This window comes from Eschrichtius robustus, chromosome 2 (assembly GCF_028021215.1).
Source record: "Eschrichtius robustus isolate mEscRob2 chromosome 2, mEscRob2.pri, whole genome shotgun sequence".
Taxonomy (NCBI): Eukaryota; Metazoa; Chordata; class Mammalia; order Artiodactyla; family Eschrichtiidae; genus Eschrichtius; species Eschrichtius robustus.
In genome coordinates this window covers 57,385,779-57,402,602 of record NC_090825.1, presented here as the reverse complement: position 1 = coordinate 57,402,602, position 16,824 = coordinate 57,385,779, and the positions used below count along the sequence as shown (strand labels likewise).

The window sequence follows — 16,824 nt, the reverse complement described above, 5'->3', positions numbered from 1 at the left end:
GCACTCTGTGAGTTTTGTTACAGGGAATGAGTGGTTTGGGCCCCAGCAGGCAGGCCAGTTCAGGGTGCTGGCATGAGGAACTCAAGCTTGGGGGAATTCAAGGCTGAATTAACTACTGTAGTAAATTCAACGATAAACGAGAATACCAACCTTGGATGGTTGTGGTGAGAATCTAATAAAATAATGTATGGGAAAACCCTTGTCACATGTGACAGTTGATGGCAGCTAGTTTTTTGGTAGAATTTCAACCTTTCATTCTTAACTATTGATAGTAACCAATATCAGCATATTTATGAAGTTAAGTTTTTTTAAAAGCTTTAAATTTATTTAAATAAATTAACCCTTCTTAACATGAAGACAGTTTCTAACCTTGACTAATCTCATAATTACTCAGGGGAGCAAACTCCTGGTTTCTTATAAGCCACTGGGCTTCATGATTGCTTAAATCAATTCATGAAGGGGAAACCAGACCCTCTGTTTGAGCATATGTCCTTATCAGAACATAGGAATATTTTTTTCTGCTTTAAAAAAATATATCTGAATTCACAGAACTGAAATTTTAAGAGGAGACTGCAATTACAAAATCTTCCTTTAACTAAGAATTCTTCTCGCCTAAGACATTTCCTTACAGATAATTAACTACTTAAGGAACTGGGGGAAGGTGGAAAAGGTAGCAAGTGTAAAATCAGTGTGCTAGGAATGAGCAGCCAGTGACTATCCATCAGGAATTGATACATCTCAGAAAGCCAAGAAGAAAATATGAATTTCTTTATAAAAAAAATGTGATTTACATTGAACTTTTTTTAAAAAACACAAGTATTTTCCAAAACAAGCTACTCTGGCTTGGGGTTCTGAAACACAAAATGACGTCAAGAATAGAGGGGGAAAAAAAAAAAAACCTAAACACAGATCAAATGGTTTTCAGAGGTAGGTAGCTACAAGATAAGCTCCAAATATATCAATATGTATAAAAAACGCTGAAAGGCTACTAATCACAAGAGACATGGCAAATGTTATCATTCCGCTGACCTGAAGCAAGTTGAAAAGCTGGTAGAAAGGCTGCATATTCGGGGAAGAGGAAAAACATGGTCTGTAAGGCCTACCTGCAGACCTTGTTCTGAGAAGCACAGTCAAGATTACAGAAAGAAAAAGAAACATGGGCTGGTGAGCACAGTTTTTAGTATTCAAATCTGCCTCATCACACTCTCTGAATACAGGTCAAACTGGGGTCAATTATTCAGAGTTGGCCACTAATTTGCCACACTTGGAACAGATACAGTCCAATTACCAGCTAGGTGGAACATGTGACCTGGGATAAGTGATGACATCAAGGAGAGGGAGGCAAACTCAGCTGGGGCTTGGGAATCCCAAGTGCACCGATTAGAGTGAAGAAAGAATTTATTTGTCGTTGCCATTTGTTTTGTTGCTGTTGTTTTTCCAGGATAGAAGGGAAAAATAAAGCCCTGTTCCTTTGGCAGGATTCCTAGTTGAAACCGTCTCCAGAGTTCTGAATGCTTGGAGACGGTTGAAATAGTTGCTGAAACAGAACTCTGCTGTATTAAAATTAACGTCAACTTGTCCAAGATGGACATACACTATGACCAAAACAACTGAGAAGATCTTCCAGCTGAAGATGCCATGAGATAATTTAAAATAGCACATGGAAAACCATGTTTAAAAACAGGTTCTTATTTCCCAAGCATAGTTATTCCAGTCTCTTCCATAAAACTGCTTCTGTAAATAGTTTTTTTAAATGTATCAAAGAGATTCTCTTCCCAGTAGTTAACAGCATCAAATCTATTCCAAGTTAGGAGTTCTTATGTGTCCTGTTAAGCGCACACTATGATTCAATCTTCTTGTTCTCTAGAAATCCATCAGATGTATTATGCTGCAACAAAGAAGTGCTTTCTTTCCTTGTCATGGTAGCAAAAAGCATATCCATCATCCCCAAGGTTTCTAGTAGTTCTCTTTGGTAATCAATCTCTTTTTCTACAAGTCCTTGAAGTAACAAAAACTTTTTATCAACTACAGGTGACTGACCAATCACAGGTAGATATATATCTAGAAAGAGAGAGAGGAAACACATTTACTAGAAACATCTTTCTAAACAATACATGAACAGCAATATTTAGAAAAAGTACAAAAATATTAAATATAAAAGACATTGAAAATCTGTACTTATTTTACATAAAGTAAACAATCCATCTGAAAAACGTATTTCAAAAAGAAATAATTAAAGAAGGTACAGTGTTGAGGTTCTAACTTATTTTCATTTTCCCATTAAAAATTAGTCATGGTCATTGGAGGTACTTAAGGAAAAAACTTTTTAAATTATAATAACCCTGGTGCCAGCAACTGAAAGCCAATCCATTGTAAACATTTTACTCCCACTTTAAAATGCACTGATTTACTACTATTGTTTGTTTTCTCCATGAAGTCTTCACTGGAGAACTGATAAAGACAAGGTATATCAATCTATTTGATTTCATTATTTGACGTCTCTACTTCTGCAAGTATGCTACAATTTTTCAGGTTTTAACAACTACTTACCAATAATTATTTCGGCAGCATTAATCAAAACAGGGGCAAATCTTGGCTGGGACAGATTCCTACAAAGCAAAAATTCTGTTTACTGAAACCTGCAAACTTTAAAAAAAAAATCCTTAAAATAGATTTACTAAACTGTTCTCTCAGTTCTTTACAAAGCTCAAACTAAAAGTAAATTTGGAGATAAAATTTCAGATGCAAAATACATGCGCTTCATAGACATAAAACATACCTTATCAAAAAATTAAGAACACGACTGATTTCCTTTTCATCTCGACCTGCAAGGGCATTTGCAAGGACTCCTCTTCGATTTAGCTCCTTTATGATGGAAACTGTAATCTCAGGTGTCTTTATTGCACAACTGGGCTAGAAAATTTTTCAGAGTCAACATGAGCAGACAAGACAGTACAAGAAAAAAATCATAGTCTTGGAACTCACTAACAATTACCAAATTTAAACAGGTTTTTTTCTTCCCAGTTTTGAGTCATGGTAATGGACAAGGCAAGAAACAAAATGATTCTTTTAAAAATAAGCTCCTTGTAGATACATCAGTTGTAACAAATGCACCACTCTGGTGGGGATGTTGATAAGGGGGGAGGCTATGCATGTGTGGGGCAGGTAGTATATGGGAACTCTCTGTACCTTCCCCTCAACTGTGCTGTGAACCTAGAACTGCTTTAAAAAAAAGTCTTAATAAAAAATACACACACAATCTGTAGTGAGGCGGATGGACCCAGAGTCTGTCATACAGAGTGAAGAAAGTCAGAAAGAGAAAAACAAATACCATATGCTAACAGCTATATATGGAATCTAAAAAAAAAAAATGGTTCTAAAGAACCTAGGGGCAGGACAGGAATAAAGACGCAGACATAGAGAATGGACTTGAGGACACAGGTAGGGGGAAGGGTAAGCTGGGACAAAGTGAGAGAGTGGCATGGACATATATACATTACCAAATGTAAAATTGATAGCTAGTGGGAAGCAACCACATAGCATAGGGAGATCAGGTCGGTGCTCTGTGACCACCTAGAGGGGTGGGACAGGGAGGGTGGGAGGGAGACGCAAGAGGGAGGAGATATGGGGATATATGTATACATATAGCTGATTCACTTTGTTATAAAGCAGAAACTAACACACCATTTTAAAGCAATTATACTCCAATAAAGATGTTTAAAAAATAAATAAATAAATAAAATAAAATTGATTACCTTCCAGCCCTTATTAAATCTCAGTTGACACAACTGGTATTTGAGAGAAGAAATCTATGGACCAAGTTAACCATCATTGCTCTAAATTGGTTTTTAGCTCTATCCTATTATAAGTGAATTCTTACTTGAATTGTATTTGGTTACCTATTTGCGAAATGACACTATAGAAGTTGTGGGCATTTATTATTATGTCTTTGGCTTTTACAGAGGGTTAATACATAATCCTATGCTTGAGAATATTTCTGCATCTTCTAATGACATAAAGACTATCACATGATTCCTATATTTTTCTTAGTGTTCCAACTAAAAACAACTCATGATATATTTCTGTACTATAGTGTGAAAAAAAACTTTGTGTATTTTTTCTAAAATATAGATTTATATGTTTCCTTTATCTGATAATAACAATTATGAAATTCAATCCATTATCCTTTTTACCTTGCTTCTAGGAAATTGGAATATACATTTATGTTCAACTCTAGTATATATTCATAGCCTAAGATTCTGCATCTTTCTATAGTATGGGTATTCATATTCAATATGATTTTAGCAACCTATTTATATGTGTGTGTCACAAATTACATCCACTTTTTTGAAGCAGAAAGAGTATAAATAAATTAAAATTAAAATTAAAAAAAAAAAAATACACACACACACACACATTCCTCACTCACCTCAAGGACTCTGTCAAGTGCCTTAGAGATCCGGAAGTTTTTCAGATCCCTGTCATACAATTCTAGGTGTTTCTTTGATGGCCTGTTGATCAAAATGTCATCCTGCATTGAAAAGTAAATTTACAGAGAAAAATCAAATATCCATTTAGAGCTTCATTCAAAATAAACTTCTTCATAGTGGTATTTTTTCATAGTTCTGTGGTGTCCTTGAACTGTATCATAAAAAATGGTCATAAGTCCATATTGTCGATTAAATGAAAATGGAATAATCTGCCACATCACTGTGTTCTTAGTGTCCTATGATTTTAACTTACGATACATACACAATACCTCCGTTCTGGGCAAACATTACTCACTGTAATTCTCTTTACATAGCAAGCAGTGATTCAGCAGAAAGAGAAAACAAGAATCAGAGAAACTGCCATCTAGTCCCAGTAAAGAAATCCTGGGTCAACACAACTTCCTTATATCTCCATCTTCTCCATCTTCAGATGCCAAATGGAGATATTATTGGCTCTACTCTTTTTCAGGGTTGTTTACAAGATCAAATCAGACAGTGTGTGAAAGACACTTTTCTGAGCACCATAGCATTGTTAGGATTCAGGGCATTAAGAAGTACAGTTCTTATTTCCCATTACTTATTAATTTAATGTCCCCAATCTAGCAATGTGGAGATAAATCTGAGGTAGAGAAAAGCAAAATGAAGCTAAATGCCATGTGAACCACACTTTTCAGTAATGTGCAGGGATGAAGTTGGATACTCTAACAAATTTCACCTTTAAAAAAAATTACACAAAATATATAAATACCTGTTGTTTCATATAATTTTTTCCTTTAATAAAAGTTCGATATGCAGGCCTTCTTCTCCTGGGAAGAGAATCCTTCTTTGCTTCAGATTTCCGATGTTTAACACTCAGTATTCCATTGGTCATTCCTACAACTATTGTCTCATCTTCATGCTAACAGCAATTAGAAAAATAAGTTAGTATATTCCTAACTCATAATTCATCTTACTTTTTCTTCAAAATACCATTTATAATGTGTTTGCCACTTATCCATACTTTCAACAAGAGTTCCACTCAGATATAGATACTCTAACAAAAAGTTAGAATAAAATCATTTTTTTCCTCCAAGATACTATTATATTGACAGAACTTTTAATTATACTTGGAAATTATCACTGGCAGTTTGTATAATAATACACAGTTAATGGTATCTTAAGAAACTTTCAAAATAATTTTTTTCCCACATCCTCTTCCTAGAAAAAGAATGATGTGGTAGCATGACTTTCCACAATCTTGTCAAGAAAATATTTTGTAATAACTTTTCCCCTCCCAATTTCTATATAATGTATTCAAATCTATTCCTCCTCAATGGCTCATGAAACTTGACAATGAACATTCCAGAAGGAGCAGTTAACAAAGAAAAGGAGACATTTCATTGTGTTACCCCTATTCTCTTTTTTTTTTTGTTCAGAGAGCCGACTTGACTTTCTGGAGTATTTAACCCTTGGGGTAAATGTACTGAAGAAAGATTTATCTGCTTTCCAGGTCCTGTCCTAGTGTTAACAATGCCTACAATACTGTAGTTGGTTTCAAGCTATGCACTGAGTGGGACCTAAATCTGAATTCATGCCTAGTTACTGAGACAAGTTACATGTTCTAGCAATTATCTAATGTGGTGAAAAGAAAATAATACTTATTCAAATACAAAGATAAACCCTAATATTCCATTTTAGTTTCATTTAACAGGCAAGGTTAGTGAAAGCTTTAAAAAGAGCTAAAAGTACTTACTGCAAGTGCAAGACTCAAAATTGAAGCTGCATAATCAAAACTGTGGACTACTTTGTAGGAAGTTGTGCTATATACTTTCACCTTCCTAATGAAAAAGAAAGCGTTGTCACAAATCATCTTGGAAATGAGCATAAAAGGTAAAATGTCTATTTTTTGAAACTCTATATATGAATATTAAAACTTATACAACAATGAAGAAAAACAATGATTAATAGTATTAGTTACAAACTAATTCATCACTGGATCTCTTTTAAAAATGAACTGTTTATTGTTATGTTTGCATAAAGACTTCAACCAGCCACCAGAAGGATAGACCACTGTCTCCTGAAAATGAAACTTGAAAGTAAAGAAAAAGCATCATGAATGTTCATCGGAAAGAGCAGGGTTTCTCAACTTCATTCAGCATTATCGACATTTCGGGCAGGATAATTCTTTGTAATGGTGGCTGTTCTGTGCACCGCAAGATGTTTAGCACCATCCTTGGCCTCTACTCACTGCATACCAACAGCACTCCACCCCCAAGTTGTGACAACAACCAAAAATGTCCACAGATAGTGCCAAATAGTCCCCTGGAGGACAAAAATCACTCTGGGTTGAGAACTACTATGAATAGAGCCAACTTACACCTAGCTTTTGAGGGACACATCTAAAACTCAAGTCCCAAATTGCCTAGTAACACCATTGCAGAGAATTTGCTATATATTTACATAGTAAGTTCCTCTGTATTAGAAATATTTTCTAGCTTTTAAAATATGTATACTATCACTAATACTGCAGAAATAACTCATTTCCTCAAGCAATAAACATGTGTACATTAAGAATGACCAGAAGGAAAATTAAAATGCTAACCTATCCAGTGAGCCAGAAAGTAACCTCTGTCCAGAGCTGCTCAGACATAAGCACGTCACAGTTTTATGATGATTTTTCAAAGACACTAGCAACTGTCCTCCTTTTAGCATGTCCCAGACTTTAACATAACGACCTCCTATAAAAAGAAATAATCATTAGTTTGATTATGAAAAGATCTGAAAAGCACTCTTCACTGGACACTCCACAGTACGTAGTGGAGGGATTCCAGAGCCAGACTGCCTGGGTTCAGTGCTGGGTCTACTATTTACCTGGTAACAGTTCCTACCTCACAAAAACCTGTTATGATGATTAAATAATTTCATATGTGTAAAGTACACAGAACTACCTGGCAAAATAAGACGTATAATCAAGAAAGATTTTATTTTAACAAAATTTAAACAAAATCATTCTTCAAAAGGAATTCTGTATAACCATGGAAAAGAATAACATAGATTTCATTTCCTAAAAATTCTGTGAATCCCAACAAAACTGAAAAACTCTATAACTTTTACTCTAAGAATTGGAAGCATCTTTAAAGGCAGTTTAATCCAGGGGTTTAAAAAGAATTTTTTTATTATGGCATCTTTTCTTTCAATGAAATATTAAGCAAAAGTCTAGTAGGTAAAATGGAAAAAGAGGCTGGGGGGCTGGGGGTGGGAGGGGACGAAGTTCTTACTTATCCTGACTATGTAAAAGGGCCTGGAACCCAATTTACAGTCCCTGTCTCCCCACATGTAGCAGCTCATGAGAGAGATCACAGTTTGAAACCACTGATCTAGCCCAACCTCTCATTTTCAAGGTCTATATTGGTTAAAGGATTGCCCAAGGCCACACAATTAGCTACTGACAGGACGGAGATTAGCATACAGGCATCCACTCTCCCTGTTCAACTTGTATGTACTTCCATTTCTCAAAATAACAGCAAGAAAAATAGGTAACTCTGACAATATTATCAACTTACTTTGAAATCAAATAGGTACTGGGGAAAAGAGTATAAAACAGGATAACCTCTATTTGGATTTTAGAATTAAGCAAAAAACAAAACAAAACAAAGCTACACACTACCTACGTATTCTTCTAATGTCAACACATTAATTTTGACTTAACAAATGAAAAAAGACAATTTACTTCTTCCATTATAATTTTTTAAATGCACCTCAGTTCCAACTTGATAAAAAATGTATCAAGGCCCCTTTGACTCCACATTATCTTCTCCTCCAGCACCATTAGCTATTTGCTGGGTAAGGCCTTTTCAATCAAGAGTCACATAAAAAGAGACAAGCCTGATTCTAGATCTCAAAGGACCTGTGTTTTCAAAAGCTGCCACACGTAGGAACAACAGCAGGAGTACGACCTGGATTTTTAGATTAAGTACACAATGAAGGCTCTCAAGTTCTGAGATTTCAGATCTGCCACTTAACCACTTTGTGTTGGACAAATTACTTAAAACTTTTATTTATTTTCTTTTGCAAAATAGAGGGAAAACTATCTTGTAGGCTCACCTAGGGGACTGGAGATAATACATTTATAATAGCACAGTGCCTGGCTCATATTAGCTACTCAATAAATGAAAATTGCTTGCCTGTCCCACTTATCAACTGTCTGAGCAAAAACTGAGCCACGCATTTCAAGTGCACACTGATAAATTATAAAGAGTAACTAATAAAGAAATATCTGACTCAAGACGAACAATATTGGTGAAAGCAATTTTTAAAAGAAATACCTGCTGATACCAGAAGACCTCCAGAGGGAAAAAGCAGGACACTCTCCACTGGCTGCCCATGCTCAACAGAGGTAACACTCTGGTTTGTTCGTGCATCAAACATCTTCACAGTGTGATCATATGACCCTAAAATGTCAATTTTTGTACTACGTGAGTTTCACTACTCAAAATAACAAAAATTATACGTGTGTGTGTGCATAATCAAACATAAACTTTAAAGGGAGAAGAAGCATAGATGAAATTTTAAAAAGCCATATGTATACTCATGAAGACACAGTACTTCCAAACCCTCTGGTACCACTGACTGTTTCTAAAGCACTAACCTACACAGAAACTTAAATGGATTCCTATCTTCAGACTACTGTCACTACTGAGTCGCCTGGGAATCTTTGCACAGGCACCCATTAAGACTGAACTGCATTATCTCTGTTTCTTGGCTGCTGGAGAACCTGTGAAAACCAGAGTACAGATGTTTCCAAACACATCTGGAGGATGATAAGAACAATCCCCAGGGACTTCCCTGGTGGCGCAGTGGTTAAGAATCCGCCTGCCAATGCAGGGGACACGGGTTCAATCTCTGGTCCAGGAAGATCCCACATGCCGTGGAGCAACTAAGCCCATGCACCACAACTACTGAGCCTGCACTCTAGAGCCCACAAGCCACTACTGAGCCTGTGTGCCACAACTACTGAAGCCCGCATGCCCAGTGCCTGTGCTCTGCAACGAGAGGCCACCGCAGTGAGAAGCCCGCGCATCGCAACGAAGAGTAGCCCCCGCTCGCTGCAACTAGAGAAAGCTGGCCCGCAGCAACGAAGACCCAATGCAGCCAAAAAACAAAAAACAAAGCAAAAAAAAAACCTTGCCTTAAGTCTGAGTCATAAACTTAAAATAAAAAAGCTTATTTCATAAAAAAAAAAAAAAAATTCCCAAAAGAAAAAGAAAATAAAACAATTGGATAAACAGAGACATATTTTTTTATACAACTTTTTAAAACTCCTCTATCCCAGGGTAAGCTGGGACGAAGTGAGAGAGTGGCATGGACATATATACACTACCAAATGTAAAATAGCTAGTGGGAAGCAGCTGCATAGCATAGGGAGATCAGCTCGGTGCTTTGTGACCACCTAGAGGGGTGGGATAGGGAGGGTGGCAGGGAGACGCAAGAGGGAGGAGAAATGGGAATATATGAATATGTATAGCTGATTCACTTTGTTATACAGCAGAAGCTAACACACCATTATAAAGCAATTATACTCCAATAAAGATGTTTAAAAAACAAAAAACAAAACTCCTCTATCTCAAAAGAGTCCCAAAGCAATATTAAGGTATATCAATAAAATTACCAACTTCAGGAGGGAAGAAAAAGATTTCACCAACCTGTTACAAAGAGATCTGGGTTCAGTTTGCTAGCACATCCACACCTCACATAATCAGAATGTTCTTTGAATGTCAGAATTTCTTTGGAGTTTGGAATATCCCATAATTTAACTGTATAATCATCAGCCCCAGAGACCACATGATATTTGTCAGCTGTAAAATCTACTGTATGAACTGCTCTGAAAGATCAAGGATTAGTATATTAAAAAGCAAGGAAAAATTATTTCTGGCACCTTCTGACATCAAACACCCCTCTTCCCAAAATAACAAAAAAAGCAGCTCAGTTTCAGTGAGTAATTGTAAGGAGAAATCATGAGAAAATAAGAAAATCTTTAAAACAGGTATTTGTCCCCAAGCCAATTTAAAATTTATATACCCCTAGTACTATGAAGTTAATAAGAATATTAAACAGTAGCCTTAAAATTATATTTTCTAATAAGTTAACATTTCTACTTAGCACCTCAACAGAAAGTAAATGTTCTAAATGTTGGCACAAAGGTACTTTAGTTTGAAAAATTTCAAAATGGGTAGTTCTTAAAAAATTCTAAGGACACTTGCCACTAAGTAGGATCATATTAAGTGAACTTGTTATATTTAAAATGTTTCACTGATGGACTAAGACTATCCTGATAATATAAAAAACACTTTTGAGATTTAAAATCAATAGCAAATTTCAGCGACGACATTGGTAATCCTGAAAGAGATAAACCTGTCCTTGGCCATTTAATTTATAAAGGGGCAAAACACCAAATCCAAGTAGAAAAAATCCACCTTCCAACTTGATTTCAAAATAACAACCTCTAATATAGTCCAAGCCTTTAGAGTTCTCATTAATAGTTGTGAGGTTGCCTTTAGATCAGCAGTTTATAACCTAAATGGGGTCACAGAACTCACTGAGAAGTTAATGAAAGCTACAGGACATCTCCATAGATAACCACACATTTCCTTAAAATGTCATATACAATTCTAGGAAATTCATAAGCCCCATCAAACTGGACCATAGGACTGAACCAAGTTAAGCACTGTCTTAGAACAACCAGAAAATAAAGTCCGTGACGGTACATAATCTTCACAGAACTCTGTTTTTTTCAAAGCCTGTAAAACCAGTAGAGCTTACAATAATACAAAACAAAAACACATAAAAACCAACTATCTGTAACTGTATGGTGACAGATGTTAACTCAATTTATCATGGTGATCATTTCACAATATATACAAATAGTGAATTATTATGTTGTACACCTGAAACTAATATAACGTATGTTAATTATAGCTCAATAAAAAATAAATTAAAACAAAACAACTGTCTCTTACTTCGTATGGCCTTCAAACTGCCTGAGGGGAGCCCTCCCACTTATATCAAAAAGCTGAATGCCACCATCTTCACTGCCAGCCACAAGCAGTCTACCATCCTGCCGAAAAGTAGCGCAGTATGCTGTGTCTTTAAATCGTGAAAAGGTTTTTACAGGTTCTTGGGAGTATCGGCCATAAATGTGAATCTACAAGAAGATAAAAAACACAGTATTAAAAAACAAAAACAAAAACAGTATTTTACTAGATGGCTCAAGACCAGTAGTAAATATAAACTACATAAAAGGAAAACAAAAATTATATTTACCCTTGAAGAAGCTGTAACAGCATAATTATACGGAGGCTGTGGAGAAAAGTCTACTTTTGACACTGCACCAAACTCCTTGATCTGAACAGGGGTCTTAATGAAAAATAATAGTGTATTAACAAAGTTACAACTGGTAAGACATATTTAAGCATATAATTTCTTATTGACAATTTCTTTTTGTTCTTAGTAACTAGGTTGTATTTAATAGAGAAGTATGAAGAAAGCAAAAAAGATCCAAATCCCATCACCTAGACAATCTCTGTGGCCATTAAAGTAAATAAATATATGGTTGAAAAGCCACACCCCACTTTTTCTCTTTAGCTGTGGAGTTTTCTGTGATTATTACTGGGAAAAAGTTATGCCTAAACCAGCATATATTTAACCATGTATTTTTTAACTGGCACAAAGATCATACCACACAGGTTGTTCTGCACCTTGCCTTTTTTTCACTTATTAACACCTTAGCTAGTAACTTTGCATAAGAGCAACAGCTTTATCATCCATTATAAGATTCATCATAATTTAATTTACCAGTTCACTACTAACAAACAGGTTTTTCTGAGATTTCTTTTTTTATATAAATTTATTTATTTATTTATTTTTGGCTGCGTTGGGTCTCCGTTGCTGCGCGCGGGCTTTCTCTAGTTGCGGCGAGCGGGGCTACTCTTCGTTGCGGTGCATGGGCTTCTCATTGCAGTGGCCTCTCTTGTTGCGGAGCACGGGCTCTAGGCGTGTGGGCTTCAGTAGTTGTAGCGCACGGGCTTAGTTGCTCCGCGGCATGTGGCATCTTCCCGGACCAGGGCTCGAACCTGTGTCCCCTGCATTGGCAGGCAGGCGGATTCTTAACCACTGTGCCACCAGGGAAGTCCCTGAGATTTCTAATATTACAAATAACACTTCAATGAACATCTTTATACACAAATTCTGGAGAGTATATTCATTGAGTAAGTTCCAAGCTGTGGAACTTACAAGACCAAAAGGTATTTTTATCATAATAGATAATGCCAGAATTGCCCTCCATAAAGTCTGCACCAATTTCCCTCCCTCAAGTAGCAACGATGATCAAAATTTTTCATTTGTGCCAATATAAGATGAAAAAGTATCCAAATTATTATCCAATAATTTTATTATCCAACAAATTATTATCCAAAATCCAATTATTGTTTTAATTTGCACTTCTTCAATTATGAGTGAAGCTGAAGCTCTTTTAATATATTTATTGGCCACTTAAACTTCTTTTTCTATAACCTTCCCAGTCCCAATCTTTTTCCATTTTTCTGTTTAGTTGTTCAGCTTTTTAAAAAAAATCATTTGTTAGCCTTTACATATATTCTAGAAGAATTAATTTTGCATCTCTTCTTCCTTAGATTAAGAAAAATGAAAAAAAAACCCTTCTTTCATGAGATTCAAATTCTAAAATTTAATTCATTTGGCATTGATTAATCATCCATTCTGTGCTAGATACTTGTATGATTAAACTGATTAAGGAATATGGATTTTTATATAACTCCAAGAAAAAAATATCAGATATCAAATTTTCCACCCAAACTATAAGCTGCTGATAGATTATTTTTAGTTATTAGTTCTCTATTAGCATATCCAAAGTATAACATATGCTGAAGAAATTGGCATAAATGTAAAACACCTCCCTCCCTTAATTTTGTCTATACTTACCTTATAGTTGTTCCAGTACAGTGTATCTTGGGTGATTTTTTCACCAAGTACAGGATATGCCTGGATCGCTACAGGCTTATACCCAGCCATACTTTCATATAATTGCACTGTTATCCAAGGGTAAATAGTTTGAAATTGGTGTTAGAAATAAAGCGACTCTGCCTCACGTCTGAAAAAGAAAACATTTTATAAACACATTATTATTCATAAACCTGTATATAGTTATGATTTTCACTCTGCATCTTTTCAAAAAGCTGTGTGGTAGCTTATAGATTAGTGATCAGAAACCACTTAATTTTAATACAGAAGGGACAATCTATAGGAAGCAGGAAGAATACAGATAGGGCTACCATAGTGTACTATCTACTCAGCTATAGGCAGAGGCTATACACAAATGTTCCCACACCTAACTGACCAACTTACAACACCTGGGAATAAATCTGGTTCGGCCATCCAGTAGCCAAAGCAGAGAGAAACACACTGGCTTAGAATGTTCACTTATTGACAACAGAAAACGTTAAGGTGAAACTGCAAATACAAATGTTCCCCGAAATTAAACTTAAAACGACATTTAATCTATAAGAACATAATCTAGGGACCTGACTTCCTGAAAGCCTAAAATTGCCAAGAAGAAAAGAAAACAAAGCTAATATTCTAATGCAGAAGATTAAAATTTAAAAGCTTAAAATAAAAATCTAATATTCTGATGTAGAAGCTTAAAATTAAGTTAATTTTAAAAGGTTTAAACAGTAAGAAAGGAAACAAGAATAAAGCAATTCTGAAATTAAATTCTAAATTAAAGTGACACAATAAAAATTAAAACTTTAACTGACATGTAACTAGGCCGAAATGTCTTTCCAGAACCATTCAGTTGCAACAGAGAGTCAATTATATCAGAGGAATGATTCAGTGGTGCAACTCATCTTTCCCAAAAGCCTGAAAACACCGTATCAGTAACACCAAAATAAATAGGTGTGACACATTTTAAAGGCTTTGATGAAACATGGCAATCGATGATTTAAAAAGTTTTCTGTTCACTGAAGTACCTATAATGTGTAGGACACACTGTTTTAGGCACTGGGGTGCAATGGTGAGTGAAACAGACATGGTCAGTGCCTTCATGTACTCCAATATTCTTCATTTCAGCTGGTAACTGGCATCTGGAATCAGCCTTGACTTGTCCTTCCTTCTCACTTCTAACATACAAATAGTTAACAAGAGCTGATTTTACCTCCCAAATCTTTCTGAACTCCATCATGTCCACTCCACCTAGTTCCACTGCTCTAATTCACATCTTCTCATCTAAAGGTCTCTCTGACTCCCTTACCTACCTTCCAAATAGCCACCAGAGTTACCTAACTACCATGCAAATCTGGCTTTTGCTACAAAGCCCAACACTGCCCAAAAAAGAAGGTGCAAGCTCCTTTACATGGCCCTCTGTGATCTTGCCCTTGCTTACCTTTCCAGCTTCACCTCGTTATTCCCTTAACACACCATGCTCTTTCTTGTCTCAATGTCGTTCTTCATTTGTCCTCTATGGCAGGAATGACCTCTTTCTACCTACTTCCTATTTATCATTTAAAGTTCAACTCAAGGATCACATCCTCCAAGAAACCTCTCACTTCCTAAGCTGGGTCAGGGGCTTGTCTTCTATAATCCTGCAAGACTCTGTATTTCTGTCAATGCACATAATCACACTGCATTTTTAATGACCTCTTTTTCCCATTAAATTGAACATTTCATATCTGAAAGATTAAAAACAAGTGCTCAAAGAATATTTGTGGAAGGAAAGGAAGCATTGTGCTGGGTTATATGGGAAACAAAATTAAAATCACAGGTGGTGTCTATTGTATGAACACTGCTATAGAGCACAAGTCCACGAAGTTTTTCTGTAAAAGGACAAATAATAAATATTTTAAGCTTCGCAGGCCAACAGGCAAAATGGAGGAAATTATGTAGTTATTTATATAGCATGAAAGAAAAACGTCCCAATTTTTTTACTAAGGAAACCGCCCCAAATAATGATAAGTTCAGTATTTTGTTTATGAATGAAAGGAATGGGACTTTTTGGAGGAGGGGGAAAACATTTCACTCTCTCTGGTTCAAAGTTAGTGTTTCCTATCATCAAATATTCATCTATAAAAATCATTCTTGGCTCACTGAATACCCCAAAACAGACACTCGGCCAGATCTAGCCTGTGGGCCTTCGCCCCTTACTACCGCAGAGCTGACCCTTGAACAACACGGGTTTGAACTGCGTGGGTCCACTTAGAGGCAGATTTTTTTCAATAAGTACTACAGTACTACTGAATTTCCGTTTTTTTGAATGCACAAGCAGAACCTAGGATGTGGAGGAACCTGGATAAGGAGGAACCACGCATATGGAGGGCCCACTGTAAGTTATCCTTCAGGGGAAGGTTGGGGCCCCTAAACCTCCCCCTCCCCCGCAATGTTCAAGGGTCAGCTGTATAGGCAAAGGAGTACATAACTCTGCCTTGAAAGAAATCGTTTAAAGCTTTAGAAGGAAAAAGTGAGGCACAGGAACAGTGGTTTGCCAGATTAAAGTGAGGAACAGCATTAGAGGCAGGGGAGGGGAAGCAAGACAGACAAAGCAAAGGCACGGATGCAAGTGATGTGAAAATGAATAGGAAGAAAATGATCAGGGAGAGGTTAGAGGCTGAGAAACTGGGACTAAATGAAAAACAGGTACTACTCCATCACAATGCAGAATACCAAATGTATGCTAGAAGTAACGTACAGAACACGGAGCGCTCAGAAGCGATTTTTAACTCTAACTTGGCGGCTGCCAGAAAGATTCAAAGTGTGCATTTCAGCTGGGCCTTTAAGTATAACATTAAAACGAATAAACCATTTAACATGGCTGGGCACTGCAAACTGAGGGAACCTCATAAGCAAAGACAGAGATGGAGATCAGCCTAAAGGGGTGTGGCTTACTCCGGGGACTAATAACGGTGGACAGTAGGAGTGGACGTGACGTGACTATAGAGAGGGAAAATGTAGGTCGAAGCTAAATTGCGGGGATCCTGAGTTTAGCTATTCCGCGGAGACTGGGAAACCCCAGAGGAGCATGCTAGATACCAAGGAAGGCCCGATGTTGAGTCCGGGCCACCCCCATTGGGAGCCCCCTTCACCTACCTCCGATGGGTCCGGAGGGTCCGCCGAGACACCCCGGCCTCAAGGAGAAGTTCTTGGACTCCGCCAGCCCCCTCCCCGGACTGTGCGGTAGAACATGCGGAAGGTCACGCGGATCCTTGAAGGAGCCGCCGAAACACGCCACGAACAGAACGGCGAGACGCGTCGCACGAAGGTGACGTGATGGCGCAGACTCCCGAGACGCACG

The 16,824-nt window shown here is 36.8% G+C and overlaps 1 protein-coding gene across 1 annotated transcript; it reads right to left on the bottom strand.

The window, feature by feature from the left end:
• Window positions 1–753: 753 nt before the first annotated feature.
• UTP15 (UTP15 small subunit processome component) lies at window positions 754–16,816 on the bottom strand. Its single transcript, XM_068535502.1, has 13 exons — window positions 16,620–16,816; window positions 13,464–13,632; window positions 11,790–11,882; window positions 11,486–11,670; window positions 10,172–10,350; window positions 8,795–8,920; window positions 7,072–7,207; window positions 6,223–6,307; window positions 5,239–5,388; window positions 4,430–4,531; window positions 2,780–2,913; window positions 2,551–2,609; window positions 754–2,061 (listed from the first exon to the last, which is right to left on the bottom strand). Exons 2-13 carry the CDS (start codon window positions 13,551–13,553, stop codon window positions 1,841–1,843), a joined length of 1,560 nt encoding a protein of 519 aa, XP_068391603.1. The 5' UTR covers window positions 13,554–13,632; window positions 16,620–16,816; the 3' UTR covers window positions 754–1,840.
• Window positions 16,817–16,824: the final 8 nt, after the last annotated feature.